Genomic DNA, 18,716 nt, shown 5'->3' on the forward strand with positions numbered 1-18,716 from the left:
TATATATATATATATATATATATATATATATATATATATATATAGATTTTGGTTCCTGTGAGGTCAGGTCTTCCCGTGCGGTCAGTGCGGCATACACCATTAGGTATGCATAAATGCACCATACAGTGTTCGAAAATACACCAGAATGAAATGTCAAAAAATACACCACACACAAAAAAAAATACACCACATAATGGTGTATTTACAAACACTGTGTGGTGCATTTATGCATATCTAATGGTGTATGCCGCACTGACCGCACGGGAAGACCTGACCTTACAGGAACCTGACCCTATATATATATATATATATATATAATAAAAAGTATTACATTAATTATAATTAAAAAGTAATACATGCATGTCTCATAGTGGACGGTCTCACACAAGAATTATCAATGTTTTTAAAGTATAAAAATATTCAGAGGATCACATCAAGAATGCAAAAAATATATATTAATTTGGTTGCATTATTAAAGCTATCCTAATCCACGTTTGGGGCATAGTGTCCTCTTGTGTGGATAGATCGAATTTGATTACAATTGGCATTTCTTAAATTGTCTTCTTTCTCTTTATATTATTATTCCTATAAGGCTATAATAATAATTCAACATTATTGATTGAGATCTTTAACAACACTTCTGAGAACCAAAATCTTGTGCTATACAACCTGTATGCACTAGGAAATCATAGTTGCGCTAGCTAGCTAGCCCCTTCCTTCATTATCCAAAAAAAAATTGTTAAGAATTTAATCATTCTGCGAATAACATTCTTGTCGTACGTAATACATTATTCACTTATTTAAAAAAAAAAAAGGAAAAAAAAGATTGTGTCTTAACGTTGATAATCATATAATTCATTTAAAAATAGGAAATAAATAAGTTAGAGTGCATAGTATGTATAACTATGAGTTAATAACATATTTAGTCATCATCAATTTCAGCGAATTTTTAAAAATTAATTATTTGCAAATAATTTGGCCACATTTTTGGTTTGACTTTAGGGGTTGTACCAAATTTAGATTTTGGTCTATAAACAGGATATTTGGTTGGAGGGGGGAATTATGTGGGAAATGAATTGTAATTTCATGGGAGTTGAATTACTGAGAATAAAGTGGGAATTTAAATTCCAGTGTTTGGTTGACAGGAATAGAATTACTGGGAATTTCAATTCCAATGCTTGGTATACATGGGAATTGAAAGGGAATAAGTAGTATATGTTGGTGATAATGAACCAAAATCGATTTAATATCGTAAAATAATATTTATATATACACACACAAGTATATAAAATATTATTTGATATTTATCCGAAATATATATATATATATATATATATATATATATATATATATATATATATACACGAAAAAGATATACCAATATATATCAATCAAAAATTGGAACAAATAATCCTCAGATTATGAGTCCAATCCAACGGCAAAACAAATATGGAGAACGGATTTTGCTTAGAAGCATAATCCAAAACCGAAAGAGGGAAAAGATGGCTCGTGTATCGGTATAGGGTTTTTAGCGTGAGTCAAGAGACCATTTTTTCCTTAAAACCTTATTTGCCGTGCTAGGAGCATCGTGGCCTAGGTTTCTCAGGATAAAACGCGCTACGGTTCGACGTTTGAGCACCCAAACGAATTGGAGTTAATTGAGAAATTAAATCCCACATTTGTCTGTTTATCCCGCAAGGGGGTGAGCTTGAATCAAGCCTTTTTCAATCTTGTCTAGTTGAAATTTGATTTGCACCCCCCCCCCTCCCCCCCTCCCCCATACAATTCTACAAGTTCTAAAAAAGCTCTTGTATAAAAGGGGGGTTAAATCCTCTTTCCAAACCAATGTGGGACAAAAACTCACTTTTTCCCTTCATTTTTCCAACTCAATGGGTCTACTTTGAGAATCAATATCACATTCACCCATTATCCGTTTTGAGCGTACAATATATCAATCTCTTCGTCTCACTACGAAGAACCCGAATCCACTTTGACCCAACCCAAATCGGAAGTGGACCCCACTGATAATTGTACCACAAAATAGCCACTTAAAATGCCATTTTAATGCTATTTTCCAACAGTATAAAGTTAAAAATGTCCATTATTGTTGTTAGACATTAATTTTAGGTTAAAAAAAGAAGGGGTAATTTTGACTCATCACTATTTTTTTTCCCAGGAATTAAAATCCCAGGGGGGACATGGGATTTTAATTCCATGAAAATGGGGGAATTGCAATTCCATGGAATTGTAATTTCCTCCAACCAAACTACGGAATTTCATGGCCTTTGGAATTATGTGGGAATTAAGTGGGAAGAGAATTTAAAATCCCTCCAACCAAATGCCCTGTAATTATGTTCAATAGCTATTATTTTTAATGGTAAAACGATAAATTACACTGAAAGAACAATGTAGAATTTTGTGCTCTAAGACTTATGGAACTTCATTCAAGAATAGAGCTCTATTCTTGAAAATTCACTAAAAATTTTGTACGTGCTTTAGGGTAGATGATCGAATGAGTAGTTGAAATTATCTTTAATTTATTCTCAAAGGTTAAATCCCTAACCTCAAGGATCCCCACGTCCCGACCAGACAAAGCATCTGGAAGGAACCTCCCTCACTTTAAGGGGTTGCTCCTACACTGTCGTTGGTAAAATTTGATCTCAGGCCATTATTCTCAAACTTCATCAATATGACTAACTGAGCTGCTCCTGCAGGGTAATAGTTATTTAATGAAATTATAGATTGTGGACTAAATTCGATATAGCTACTAAAATCAAGTCTAGAATATAGTCAAATTATTTATCAAAAAATTAACTTTAAAAGAATTATTAAAGTTGAAGACTAATTTTAGTATTACACCATAAATCATTTTTTGTGCATTTAAATTTTCAAATATCGAATAATTTTTATTTTTTAAAAAATAATTTGGTCACATTGTTTTCGATAATTATTGTTGAACAATTATATATGGCCGTGACTGATTCTACACATATGGCCTAGACAAGCATGTTGAGGTTGTCCCAAGACAATCTCTGACTTACAAAATGCCAAACACATCAAACACACTCATAACTAAAATGTGGAAACTTAACCTACCTCCATTCACATGTAATTATTTCTTTTACTATTTAATTCATTCATTTGGTAAAATTCTATCTTAGCTTTCAATATAAACAAAATTAATGTCTTTATTATAAATAAAATACAAAACTAACGAATTATATTAATTATTATTAATAGTGCAAAAAAAAAAAAAATTAATATATTACACTAGTTTGAATTCAAAGTCGTCACCCTAAATTGTTTTAACTATTTTTTATGAGTTAAAAAAATATTTTATCTATCACATTTTATCAACCATATTTATTATTCACTTGTCAATCTAACTATTTATCAATCGTACTTTTAAAGTAGTTTCTAAATATATAAATTTTATATAGAGAAAATTCTCAAAATGGTCATCCGATTATGACCCTTTCTCAAACTGGTCCTGTGACTTTTAATTGAACTCAAACTGATCCTCCAACTATTAGATTTTAAGCGAAATCGATCATCCGTTAGTTAGACGTGAACTTGGCCGTCAAATTAGAGGGCAAAATAAACAGAAAATTTACATTGTATAATATTAATGTTTATACTACCAACGCCTTTGATTTTTCTCCCAAATTAGCGAACAAATTGTTGTAGCCTGAAGAACCCTAATACACATTTTGAGCGCAGTGTGAGGCAAGGAAACCCTAGATTTTATGCAACAGCTTCAATACATTCAGCAATGGAGTCGAAATCTTCATATAATGGAGTATATGAGTTGAATTTCCTATTTTGCCCTTTAATTTAACGCCAAGTTTACAACCAACTAGCGGATGATCGATTTGACTTAAAATCTAATACTTGAAGGACCAGTTTGGGTACAATTAAAAGTCATTAGACCAATTTAAAAAAGGACCATAATCGGAGAACCATTTTAGAAATTTATTTTTTTACATATTAATACTAATTTAATATTATTAAAAAAAAAATTAAATTATAAATAATTCTAGTTACCAAAGACATAAAATATGACAAAGGGAGTTACAATTGCTAACATGCATGCATGTAGCTCATCAAGTCAACACAACAGTCCTATTCTATTGTCGATGGTCAACTGCGTATACTAAACAACGTGATCAAATTGTCTTCTTCGTTTATACAGAATATAAATTAGTATTAATCAATAGTTGTAATCTCACAACAGATACATACATACATACATACATATAATTAATGTATCAATCCATCAAAAAAGTTGCCCTTCACGTTGTTTGACTGAATTGAACATCAACCAACAACAAAGAAAAGTGTGGTCCATATATAATTACAAATTATTAAAGAGTTACACTTTATTTAAATTATTTACTTTATTTTTTTATTGATTAATTCGTAATAATAATTAATAATTTGTTATTTAAGTGAAAAGAGCTGGATTCTCATTAAATAAGATTTAAACTTTAATTTATACGTTGTGAATGGAGCAATATATATTGAAAATTAAAACCCTCTTAATTAATTAGTTTCGCGTTCAAATTTTGATAATGCAATTTAGACGTTGTGAATGGAGCAACATATGTTGAAAAACCGTCCTAATTAATTAGTTTCGCATTCAAATTTTGATGCAGCTACTTTAAAATCTATGAGGAGGTGTTTTAATATGGGAGAATATACCAAGGTTCGAAGTGACAGTGTGCCAGTGTGGAGATTATGCTAAAGTGGATAGACCCATTATACGCACTGATATTGACCCTGTTTGCTGAGTCATTGAATTGAGACACCGTGATTTACATCATTCCAAATGTTCTGTCAGATCGGAGCGTAGCGACTTTTGAATTAAGGATTCAAATTTTTTGAGAGAAGACATAAAATAAGTTACCCGGACAAGCTCGTGGACAACTTTATTCACCGATCATTTAATCTTATTCCATGCTAAGGTGTGTTTATTTAAGCCAAAAAGACAGAAGCAAAGCACTAATACACACTAGTATTAGTGTGTTACATTTGACGAAAAGGTTGCGGGGACCTTTTCACGTGCTGTGCACATGCCGACAAAATAGAATTGGTCGGCTGACATATATGATACTACCTACCTCTATCCTTTCCATGTGCTATGCTTATTTCCCAATTTAGTTTCTAAAGTACACATTTAATATTTTGTTAATCACACACTAAAAATGTGTAATCTTACTTAGCTTAATGAAATCTTATTTTAATTCCCTATATATGTGATTTTATTTGACAATTGACATAAATTATCATTTTTGCTCGTATATTGTCTTTTTTTAAAAAAAAAAAAAATTAATTTTGATTCATTTTATATGTTAATGTTTCAATAACTTGTCTAATTCGATACAATTTAACATGTAAAATTTAAAAATTTTACAATAATATAGATTATTTTAATTTAATAATAACAAATTAGCTACTAACTCACTACTTGTATAATATAGAAAAATCACCGATCATATAAGATTTTTTTTATAAAATGAATATCTCTAAATTTTTAAAGTTCATAATTGTCTTTTAAAGTCTATGAAAGTCATGAATGATTACACCCCTTAATATAATTGTTATACATAATTGAGCGCAATTGTCACAAAATACAAATATATAGATATTTTTTTTCTTACAAGTTTAATGATTTGGATATAATTGGTACGTGGTATAAAGTTTTGAGTTTTTATTGTTTCCACAAATAAGCTAGCCTAAATTTTATTATGGCCCTGTTTGGTAAAATGATTGTTAGTTGATAGCTGATTGTATTAATTAGAGGGTATAAATAGTTGATAACATTAGCTGATTGTAGAAAAGTGTTTGGTAAATTAGTTGTTAGCTGATAGCTGTTTGGTATAATTTTTTTTTCTCAAAAAGCTAATTGAAGAAGTTGCTTGGAGTAGCTTTTTGAATTTTAGCCTTTTGGAGTTGCAAATAACTAATTAACCAAACATTTATATTGATATTTTAACTAAATCAAACAATTAATAGTGGTCAAATAAGCCAAAATTGGCCTATAGGCCAAGTTTTTATCAAACAGGGCCTATATCATTTAAAGCAAAGTTTTAGTCCAAATTTTGAAAAAAAAAAATGAGAAAAGAAAAACCCTAAGGGCTCGTTTGGTTCGCAAAAAATATTTTAAGCGAAGTGAAATTTGAATTCCATGAAAAAACAATTACTAGGAAAATGAATTTCATTGTTTAGTTGGTAAAAAAATAATTATTGGGAATACTAATTCTATTGTTTGGTTAGATTTGGAATTGTAAGGGATAATGAGTATAAAGACCTATATGCCCCTACAAATTAATAAAAGTAATATAATTAAAAAAGAAAACAAGGGTAAAATAGGTAATCGTTGAATGGTTATATGCTCAACACGCCCCCTCACGTGTGTGGTGGGTTCCAAGCAACACGTAGCCGCTTATCGGGTGACATAGATATTAAAACCCATGACCTTTCGTCTGCCTCTGATATCAAATTAAAGCATGCGCTTCATCTCAACTAAAAGGCTAAGCTAATAGTTGGATTGCACATTAATAGTTATATGCTCAACATAAAGAGCCAAGGATGGCAAAACAAGCATCATAAAATGTTAGCGGAAAGAGTTTATAATTGTATTATTATATTCATTATGTTAAAATATCATTAACTTTATGGATTATATTGAACTTAGATGTCTGGTATTCAAATTTTTATTTACTCTTAATTTCAATTAAAAATATTAAATTGTGACATTTTAAAAAATAAAATTGTGAACATTTAGTAGGTAAATTGTTAACATTTGAACGCGGGTCCACATAATAATTTGCGCTCAATGTATTGATGATTTGGTAATGAATAAAATTGTAAACAAAATTTTGAAAAAAAAAAATTGTTAACCAAATTGATTTTGACAGGTAATTTCTTTATTTTAGAAAAGGAAGAAAAAAAAATACTAACAAAGACTTTAATTTGTATTTTCGTGTATGTATAAAAACTAAAAACCAATATTCAATTTTGTAGTATGTGATTTGAATTGTTGCAAATTGCAATTGAGTGGTCAATTTATACAAGTGTTGCCTCCGTAAAGCTTACCAAGGAAGACTTTTATAACTCGACTTGTTGAGGAGATCGAAATTCTTCAAAATCAACATCATTTCACATTGGAGTGTAAACGCCGTTCTTTATTTTGTAATTAAAGGACCTCTTTGGTAAAATGACTGTTAGCTGTTAGTTGATTGTGTTAATTAGAGGGTATAAATAGTTGATAACATTAGCTGATTGTAGAAAAGTGTTTGGTAATAAATTAGCTGATAATTGGTTGGTATAATTTTTTTTTTTCTCAAAAAACTAATTGAAAAAATTGCTTGGAGTAGCTTTTTGAATTTTAACTTTTTGGAATTGTAAAAAAACTAATTAACCAAACATTTATATTGACATTTTAACTAAATCAAACAATTAATAGTGGTCAAATAAGCTAAAATTGACCTAGGCCAATTTTTTACCAAACAAGGCCAAGTCTTTTAACTTCCAAAACTCCACAATTTTATCATAAAATTATTTGCCCTCTTTTTATTAAGAGTTGATTTTATTTGTAATATTAGATTTACATGTGTCATTTCACTTTTAATCATTTTTTCATAACTTTTCCCATTGGTCATATTATAATTGTAACATAACAATAGTAAAACTAATTATTTTTTCATACATAACTACCCTTATGCTTCATATCCATAATGTTTTTCTTTTTCATTCCAATCTAAAAGGACAATAGTAAAACTAATTAATTTTTCATACAAAATCTTATACTACCTATGTTGTTTATGGCACATGGTGTTATCTTACATATTTTTCAGTAATTTGTAAATTAAGCAATTACAAATCAAATTAGTTAATAATCAAAGTTAATTACATACTTACCTAAGATACATAAAGTGCATACAAAAATAAAAATTAGATGTAAGTTATCCAGAATAAATTTGATTTATCACTCTTTCTCACACTAGAGAGAATGGAGTGCATGGCCCTCATGTTTAATCATTTGTGCCTTAATAATAACATATGTCCAAAATCTTCCCAACCTTACAAATAAGTAGGAACACAATTAATGAGTGAACATATTGCATATATAGCATCTTGTAAAAGTAAAGTAAGCCATTAATTAGTGTAGTCCAAAATAAATTAATAAGTAATAACGTTTTAATTTTTACCAAAAGCTAATAATGGTAAGATTTTAGGAGAAATTCAACCAAGTTAGTCAGACTGTTAGATTGGTAACCACAAAGTTTTAAGTTCGACTCTCATTAGGAGTAGCCTATTAACCTTCTTGAATTGACTCGGTCAGCTATGGACAACTTAGACTAGTTTACCTCCCTATGATCCTTTGTCGGTTAGGGTTAATTACAAGGTGGAGTTTACCTAGTACACACTCTCGAGTAGTAGTTGCAGGTTTCCCTCGTCATCCAAAATAATAATTTTAATAGGAATAGAGAATCCCAATGAAACTTACGAGGTGTTGTAGTTAAGATTTGCTTCCAGCGATAGAGTGAGTTCAATCCCATTATAGACAATTTGGAGTATAGAATTGGGCTTTGGTCTCAATCCTATGCATGCTCGATTTACCTCCTTTTGGGTCTCGAAGCGTGTTCATGGGACTCAGGATAATTAATCCAACGAAATCCATTAATATGAATGCACAATCGGTTGTAATGATAACTTGTAATTGTGTCATATTTAAGTTATTAGCAGTGTTACGTGCAATAACTTATACATTATACTTACGTTCTTATACACGTACTTGTAATTTTTTTTTTCGATTTTACAATTTATTAAGTATGACATATTGATAATTATTTATTTACATATACTTTAACTCTTTTTATATGTATATTTAATTATATAATGCACGATACTGTTAATGACATTGTGGTATAATGGCACCAAATTATTTTTTCAAAAGTGGTATTGCGAGATTAGTAGTTATGAACAGATAAAAGTATAATGCACGGTACACAACTAATTTAAATATGTTATATTTTAATACGAATCGACCATAATTGAGGTCCTAAGCTATTTAAAATACGCTAGTATGGAAATTGAAATTAAAGGAACATCTATACAGACAAGATAATTGAAATGAGAAATCATGAGTGGAGAGACTCTTGATGATCACTTTATTTCGACTATACATATAATAATCATATCTACACACACATATATATGTATCTGCATGTGTATGTATATAATATAAGTTCACTCCATATAAAGTTAATTTGATGGTCCGCCACACATCACATGCTAAAAGGTCTTGATTTCAAAGTGGAGAAGTTTACACCCTTTCATGCATGCATGAACCTAATAAATCATCAATAAAATACACACACATATATAAGAAATGGTTTTGGTGCGATAAATCTCTCAGGTGAAAAATGAGATAAGGTCGTAGTTGTTGGTTTAATCAAAATGAATTGTCCAAAATGAAAGATTTTTTTAAAAAAAAAAAAAAGAAAAAAAAAAAGAGCTTCCTGAAAGTTGAATTATTGTACCAGCGTCACCATAGATTTGATATTGCCTCCATTGCTGAAATACATCCGGCCTATAAGTGACTGGCTACGAATGATTTCCTCCCATCAATTATATTGATCTTCCCGCCAAAATTTTCTCAATCGCTCACTAACAACATCATTCGCATTGTCGTTTTCTTCCTTAACTTCATCTCCTATTGCGAATTCGATCAAACTTGTATTAATATTACATTTTGAAAAAGAAAATGCTAGATGTATTTCCAACGAGTATAATTCTGGAATACATATTTTATTGGATAAAGTCATGCACTTTATGTTTCAAAGTTATGCACTTTAAATTTCAAAATTACGTACCTTAAGTTCCAAAGTTATGCACCTAAGTACCTAAGGCAACTAAGTTATGCACCTTACCGTGCAAAGTCAAACATTTTAAAGTTATGCACCCAACAATCTAAACTTATGCACTTAAGTTCTAAGTTATGCACTTGAAGAAGGAAAATAATGCACCATCTTTTGAGAAGCTAATAAAGTAAATATGCATTCAAAGAGAAAATATGCAAATAATATGCACTCAATGAAGAAACAATATGCACCAGAAGAAAGGTAAAAAATGCACCCAAAAAAAAAAAAAAAAAGAACTTACACAAAATTATTGTCACCGCATTTTCTTCATTCTGAATACTAGATCTAGACGAAATCAATAGAGTTGTCGACTGTCCGGGCCCATCAAAGCCAGCCAAATGGCGAGAGCAAGTTAAAATGCCCACCAAAATACGGGCCTAAAATAGATCAGGCCAATCCGACCATCCAAAATTTGAAAAGTGTTAAATTTAAATAAAAAATGTTATGAAAAAGTTAATAAGTGTATAATAAAATAATTTGAATAGTTTAAACATTATATTAATACATTTATAATTTATTAAACACAATAATAAATAATTAAGTAATAAGTGATAATAAATAATCAAATACATAATAGGTTATAAAAAAAAACAGCAATTGATGGTCCAAAACTAAAGTTTACCCTTCTAGTCTAGGAAATATGAAAGTTGACTTCATAATATGAACTTGTAAAATACTCCAAATAGATGGGCATCATGGGCCCCCCCTTGTAATTTTTCTCTCCACTTCAAGGGCACAGTGTGTAAGAAACTCAATAATTTTGGGTAATTAAAACCAATTAAAATATAAAATATAGGAGGAGATTGCAATGAGCATATATGTGGGGGAGGAGAAGTGAAAATGATGATATTGACTGCCAAAGCCAGACAATACTACACTTGTTACAAGACTTGACTCCTACTCAATCTACCCCTTTTTGCTTCTCTAATCTTCTTCCACTTTTTGTTTTGTTTTGTTTGGCTTTAGTTTTTTACTTTGTCCTCCACAAGACTGACTTCAAGTCTTCAAGAAGTAGACAAGAACTACTTCAAAATTCTTTATCCCCCGGTTAACGCAAGTGCCTCAATTATTAGCGATCATTTAGGTGAAATTTAATATTTGTGATTCTCAATTTATAAATTTTCGAACTTTTTAAAATAATTGTACTACTATGTTTAAAAAGTTGGTGAGGAAAGAAACTTGCTCATGTATATTAGAGCAACTACACCAATGATTTTTTGATTATTTTTGTCAGATTAAAAATTTTAAGATGGTATTTTGACTGATTTTTACTCGACAAAATTAAGTTTTTTATGGGTCCCAAATGAGAGAGAGATGACAGAAGAGTACTCACTTTTTGCATTGGGCGCACATTCAGTGCTCGGCTGTAGGCATCCGCTAGCGTGTCTTCTGCATACGGTTTTTTTAATTTGCGTTAGAACAATCAGACCCTTTTTTATTTTATTTTTTCCTTCTCCTCTTTGTTTCTTCTCTCTTCTTGTTGGCACAAAACAAATTGTGAAAAATTTGAAGCTGATGTTGTTGCTCTAACAGGCTGCCTATAAATAAATAAATAAAAAGAAAAGTAATGATTGGTTTAGTCCATCCATTTGGATAGATCAATTATTGAGAGTGTCAACATGAAGATGAAAAAATGTGAGGTTAGTTTTATAAATATTACAAATTTAAAAATTTACAATAATTATAAAATTGACTTTATATTTGATTGAGACCAACTTTTATAATATAACTAGACTGATCAGTCGAACCAACTGAACTAGTTAATTTAATATCATCTATATAATTTACAAATATTAAAAGGTTGCCCGAAACAAGGTTAATAATTTTATATTATATATATTATTTTATTGCCCCAATCGAGCCCTTCAATATTTAGATATCTCTCCAAAATCATCCTCGGCGATAACAAAATTTCTCCTGCCTATACATACATACACACACTCAAAACAAACAAACACCCCAAACTATCAACAGTGGAAACCACCGAGAAACGAAGAGAGTCGCCGGAGAGAAGAATGGGCCACGGCTACCAACCTCGCCGCCTCTGCCACCACAACATCCACCAGAGAACCACCACTACCACCGCCACCGCCGCCACCTTCTTGCCAACCCTCTGTCGAGTTTCCATCAACGACGTGAAGCTAACACAACACAAAAGCAGCCCCGCCGCCGCCGCCGCCTCCACCGCCACCGCCACCGCTGCTTCCTTCTCCGACGACCCTTCCTCCCCCAGAGTCAGCTGCATAGGCCAAGTCAAGAGAAACAACAAAGTCCTCGGCTTCCCCACTCCCCATCACAACGTCGTCGTCCCCGACCACTCCTACTCCTTCAAGAACCCAAATCTCAAGAGGCTGTTTGCCGGCAAGAGCCTAACCCCGACCACCGTCACCGCCGCCGGATGCCGCCGCGCGAGCAGGAATTGCACCAGAAGATCATCAAGAAAAGTTAACAACAAAGACAGTAATAGTAGCGGCGGGGGAGTGGATATCAATGAGCTTGATCCGCCTTTGCCGGTGGTTAAAAAGGTGCAGCAACCGTGTGGCGGCGGCGGCGAAGCCAGTCTGTGGAAGAGAAGATCCGGCGGGGGAGGTTTGAAAAGTTTGCAGATTCAGTTGGACAAAAGTAATCAACTCATCATCCCCCCAAGCACTGTATAATCAGAGCTTCTCATTTTAGGTACATGTTTTTGTGTACTGATTAATTTGTAAATAATTTCCTTTTTTTTTTTTTTTTCCTGTTTTTGCTGGTTTGACACTTCAAACACCATATTTTGTCCTTTTTTCACCCTTCCATTTTGTTTTAATGGATCAATTTCAATGAAGCAACTCTAATCAAGATGATCAAACGGTTAATTGGTAACCTATAAAAGTTTAAATTTAATTTTGTTAAAATTGTATATTCACCTTTATTGTTTGAGTTGATCATTTATTTGTAAACTTTTGTCCATTAAAAAAAGGCAAGTTTCAGTAAAATTTGACCAAAGCCAATTGTTAAAGTTGGGTCACAAAATCGATTGAAAAATACTCCGTATTGTATAACAAAATCTCATCACGGATTCCCCATTGAGCAAGGTTGTATGACTATTGACTAGCCCGTGTCAGTGTGTCACGTACACTTACCACCATTGAATAAATCTACAATTCTACATATCATATTACTAATCTTATTTTTAAAAGAAGATATGTTCTAAAATGACAATTACTTTTTTTTTTTCCTTTTGTACGTATATTTTTAAAAAAATTGGCATATATTTTGAACAATACTATATGACCTTATAAAAACTATTTCACTTTTCATCACTTTCTGATGTGATACTTTTTAATAAATTACAATTATTTATATTTTGATTAATTACAATTATGAACTTACCAACATAAATATTCATTAATCATCCGAAGTTATTGACTTTCAAAAAAATATATTCATTAATCAAATAGAGTCGCATTATACTTTTTTTTTTTTAGTACTACTGACTCTAAAGTTGCATACTTGCATTATACTTAGAATAAAGTTAAATGCCACAAATGATAACACTTTTTTAAAACGAAAATGTTAATTGCATGTCCCTATATCTACCACTCATAATATAGTTCTTTTTAATGTGGTAAGTTTTAATAATTTTTTTTTTCAATTTCAAATCTCTTCTTATTAAAATTTGCTAAATCAGCGAGTGACAAGTTTTTTAATAGTTGGTTTAGTGACATATAATTATTATCTTTTTTAAAATGTCGAAAATGCATAGTGCTTACTCTTATAATAAAAAATAACATTAACATTTTGTGTTATGTAATTATATAAACATGGACGGAGCCAGTATAGGAACAGGGGGCAATTGTCCCCACACCACTTCACCCCTTATATATAAGGGACCCTTGTATATATATGTATAGTAGATGTTTATATATAACTAACTAAATAATATAGATATATATTACTTAAAGATGAAGTGCTTAGATGGTATATATGTGTAGTAGTAGAGGTTAGGGGGTCAAATTTACCTGGTTGATTAATTGTTTTTCTCCAAATATCTCATTTATTTTAATCTTTCACCTCTACTTGATGAAATTTTTGGCTACGCCCCTGTATATAAAAATAAAAAAAATAAAAAAAGTCTCCCCTCCTTGTTATTTATAATAGTAAGCTCAATGCCTTTTTAAAATTGTAAATTTTTTATGTAAAAGATCTGAAGAAAGAAATATTATTATGGAATAAGGTTCAAATTGGCCACTGAACGTAACAAGAAAATGCAATTAGGCCACTGAACACTTCAAATGTATACAATTTCACCTGATAGCAGGTTAACATCAATTTTAACAGGTTACCTGCTTACGTTATTTATTTTTTTTAATTTTTAAAAAATTTATTATTAAAATTTATTAAAAATTATTTTAAAATGTCAACTCAACTGCCACGTAAGCAGGTAACCTGCTATCCGGTAAAATTGCATACGTTTGGAGTGTTTAGTGGCCTAATTGCACGGTTGTAGAGTGCTCAGTGGCCTAATTACAATTTTTTTTCGTTCAGTGACCTAACTACATTTTCAGGTTACGTTCCATGGCCAATTTGAACCTTATTCCTATTATTATTATTATTGATTATTGATTGTTGATGTAGAGTGTGAATGGATGTGAAGAGAAACGCAAGAAATGTGTATTAATGAGGGAGTGAGTGCATGAATCCATATTAATTAAAGAGAGACATAGAGTATGGGCAATGTCTTTACTTTCAAATTGCAATAAATTTGGTTGTCTGGGCTGCAACACACCATGCGAATCACAACACACCCAAAACATAAAAACACGCTCAATAATCATTTTGCGTGCACGTTTCAATGTCTAAAGGCTAAAATCGGGAAATCGCCGTGCCAATATCTATGTCAAACAATCTTTTTTTTTTTTTTTTTTTCCTGATATGACGTTGCTATTTCAATTTGTTTTTTTTTGTTTTTTTTTTTGTTTTTTTTTTTCACAAAAATATTTCAGATAAAATCGCAAGTTATCTAATCAATCCAATTTGCTTTCAATACGCAAAGAGATTTACACTGTTATTAGAGTAAAACTTTAAGATAATTTATCAAACAAATCAAGTTAGTCATGTAGGGCATGATTCTATCTATAAATACATTTATACCAATCGTTATGCCATGGTACCGTGTTCACCATCTATGGTGAACACGGTCCCAACGGTGTTAGTGCACCGTTATCTTTTTTTTTTTTTTTCGCGTGACTTTTCTTCTTCATTTTCACATTTCGCGATTTCACTTTAATTTGAGGTGAGCAATGATTTCGGACATTCATAAATTATGAATCCATGCATGCACATTCACTTTGGAACCATGCCTACACATTCCCGTCCGAAACCATGGCTGCTCCTCTGTAGCGCAAGCTTCTTCAACATTCATAAATTATGAATTTTCTGTTATGAGATTATGAATTTTCTGTTATGAGATTATGAATTTACAGTAAATTCATAATCTCATAACAGAAAATTCATAATTTAATAAACGTTTGTCTTTTATGCGATTATGAATTTTATGTTATGAGATTATAAATTTACAGTACATTCATAATCTCATAACAGAAAATTCATAATCTGACCAAACGCGCGCCGTTAACACCACATTAGTGATTTTTATTTTTATTTTACGTAAAAACGGCGCCGTTTGGATCCGTGTTCACCATTCATGGTAAACACGTTTCCAGGGCATAATTTGCCCATTTATACCCTATAGGTCAAAAACAAAAAGTTCTATGTTTCCTAATACAAAGGGCCCAATAAAAGTATAATGTTATATTTAATTAAAACTGAACTTCTATGTACTTACAGTGAAGTTCAATATATAACTGCATGTTTAGTTCACGAAATGAATTTTGAAAGAATATAAATGTTATTTCATTGGCAATTGAATAGAATATAACTTATATTACATTATTTGATTCACTAAAGGCAGTGCCGGCCCTGGGACAAGGGCAGACTGGGCCTTTGCCCAGGGCCCATGCTTGGAGGGGGCTCACCCTTCCTCCCTCCTTTTATATATAGAGTATATATGTGTATAAATAAATAATATACATACACTTTAGCTGAGGTTAAAGTAGTTTAGTTGGTAGGTCACATAATATAAGTTGTGCATATTATAGGTTATGGGATCAATTCTTATTACTAACATCTTTTAATAAATTTTTATTTACATTTTAGAAAATAAAATATAAATTTGTGAGATTTTAAAATTTATTTATAGCTAAGTAATTTTAATGCTTATATTTAAAAAGTATATATTTTTATGAAAAATCATATAGTCAATGTAATATATAAAAAAATTTATTTTGTGAAACTTGAAATTGATCTAACTAAAAGAACAATATTTATAAAAATCATATAAATATAGAAGATGTGTGATTTATAATATATTTTTTATTCGAACTATTTTATCAAATTAATCATATTTCATGTTTTGTTATTGATATTTTTATCACATTTTAAAGTATTTTAATTTTTTGCCTCCAATCAAAAAGATTTTTAGATCTACATCTATTTGTATGTTTTAATTTGTTTTATAACTTTTTTTAATAATTAATTTATTACTCTGTACTTATTATCAATTATTCATTATTGATAAACTATAATTACTTATTTATGAAGGCATTTGATGAAGTTATTTATTATTTTGTATTTAGGAAAACACCTATAAATTTATTTTTTTTATATAATTATTTATATATGTAACATTGTTAAAAACTTCTGAATCTTATTTGATATTAATATTTTTTCCTTATGTAATTTAAATTTTTTGTATGAAAATATATGTTAACTTTAGAGTTAGTACATATTTTTCGTGTCATGCCCCGGCCCTATAAAGTGATAGGACCGAGGCTGACTAAAGGAATATACTTCATGAATTGTATTACGGTAGGTGTTTGATTGGTGTAAGGAATAAAAACAAAATAAGTATTCAAATGACATAAATATCCTTCAGTGATGATGATCTGCTGCACTGAGGCATGTGTTGGAAACATAAGGTAAAGGCATTTTGGATTTTTGGCATTCATTGTGTTTTATCTTTATCTAGTTGTCCCACATTGCTTGGTTAAGCTAACTCATTTTTTCCACCCTTTTATACCACAATCCTTATTAGAAAGCTTGAAGTGTTATGGACACCTGCTCGGCTCGGTTCGCGCATCGCAGTCGGGTGGGGTGTACATGGTGAAGGAGGCCATGGCAATCAGGGAATACGTAATTTGCCATCATTTAATTAAAACCTAAATAAATACGCATGACATACACATATGTTTTGGATGGTTTTCTTTATTTCTAATTGTAAATCTTGAAATCTTATTTTTAAATATTTGAACAACTCCATCAAACTCTGCTGTAATGGTTGGTTCTTCATTTTCTTGTTCTTTTATAGTTGACGGGGCCTAATATAGGGCTATTAGGCAGGCCATGTGCATGGAAATTGGCCTAATTGCATGGAAGTGATTGAACCAATGTCATGAGATTGGGCATTGCGGCTTGAAAAGGCGTGAAGGGGGTTACATTATAGGCTATTTAAGAGGGGGTGAATGGTGATTTACATGGGCTATTCAAGAGGCCGGGTGTGAAGGGTGATTCACATGGGTTATTTAAAGATGGGCAAATTATACACCGCAAATTATGCTGTGCAACCGAATGCATCTTGCAAGGTGTATACGGTTGCAAAACGGCGCCGTTTTGGTTAAAAAAATGCGCGTCTCACTTAAAGATGAAATCAAGTTCGATTCTCGGCAATAGCATTTTTATATATCCAGAAATTCATAACTATATATCCAGAAATTTATAACTATATATCCACAGTGAATGAATTAAGTAAAAATCCACAATGAATGAATGAATGAAGTAAAAATCCACAATGAATGAATGAATGAAGTAAAAATTCACAATGAATGAACTAAATATCAACAATGATTGAACTAAATATCCACAATGAATGAACTAAATATCCATAAATTCATAACTATATATCCAGAAATTCATAACTATATATCCACAGTGAATGAATGAAGTAAATATCTACCATGAATGAACTAAATATCCACAATGAATGAACTAAATATCCATAAATTCATAACTATATATCCACAAATTTATAACTATATATCCAGAAATTCATAACTATATATCCACAATAATGCTATTGCCGAGAATCGAACCTGAATTATTTTTTTTAAAAGTGAGACGCGCGTTTTTAGTCAAAACGACGTCGTTTTGCGTCGTATGCACCATGCGCATGGTACATTCGGTTGCACAGCATAACTACTGATTATACCCTGAATCCTGGTTCACATTGCAATGTGAATTGTGAGTAAATGTTTATTTTTAATATATTGAATGTACATTATTTGTATACTGAATGCTCATTATTTGGTAGTATATCAGATAATAAACATTCAATTCAAAATTCATATAATATACCTTAAAATAAATATTTAATATATTAAAAAGGTAATTTTAGTATACTAAAAATGTACATTATAATTGTTAGAGAGCCGAGAGCGCAAGGATTAATGAGACATGAATAAATAGTTGGCTTGAGCTTAGATGATGGGGTTGTAGTGGGTAGGAGGTGCGCATGCTAGGGGGTGGTTAATTGGTTGGTGCTTGCCTGGCGAGGTGCCTCGCAATGTGCTACCAAGCACGGCATGACCACATGGGGTGATGGCGACCATAGTTGACCTTGGGGTAAGGCGAGTCTTGGTTAAGCTCGGTTTAAGGGGGTAGTAACTAGAAAAGGCTCAACAAGGATGAGCATTG

General features: G+C 31.1%; 1 protein-coding gene across 1 annotated transcript; it reads left to right on the forward strand.

The window, feature by feature from the left end:
- Positions 1-11,944: 11,944 nt before the first annotated feature.
- LOC109175420 lies at positions 11,945-12,586 on the forward strand. The gene has a single exon (XM_019324683.1). The coding sequence runs from the start codon at positions 11,945-11,947 to the stop codon at positions 12,584-12,586; it is 642 nt and encodes a 213-aa protein (XP_019180228.1).
- Positions 12,587-18,716: the final 6,130 nt, after the last annotated feature.

The sequence above is a fragment of the Ipomoea nil genome, unplaced genomic scaffold (genome assembly GCF_001879475.1).
Source record: "Ipomoea nil cultivar Tokyo-kokei standard unplaced genomic scaffold, Asagao_1.1 scaffold0688, whole genome shotgun sequence".
NCBI classification, from domain to species: domain Eukaryota; kingdom Viridiplantae; phylum Streptophyta; class Magnoliopsida; order Solanales; family Convolvulaceae; genus Ipomoea; species Ipomoea nil.

Coding starts and splice junctions, on each gene's coding strand:
- LOC109175420 (XM_019324683.1), top strand. CDS start 11,945: ATGGGCCACGGCTACCAACCTCGCCGCCTCTGCCACCACAACATCCAC.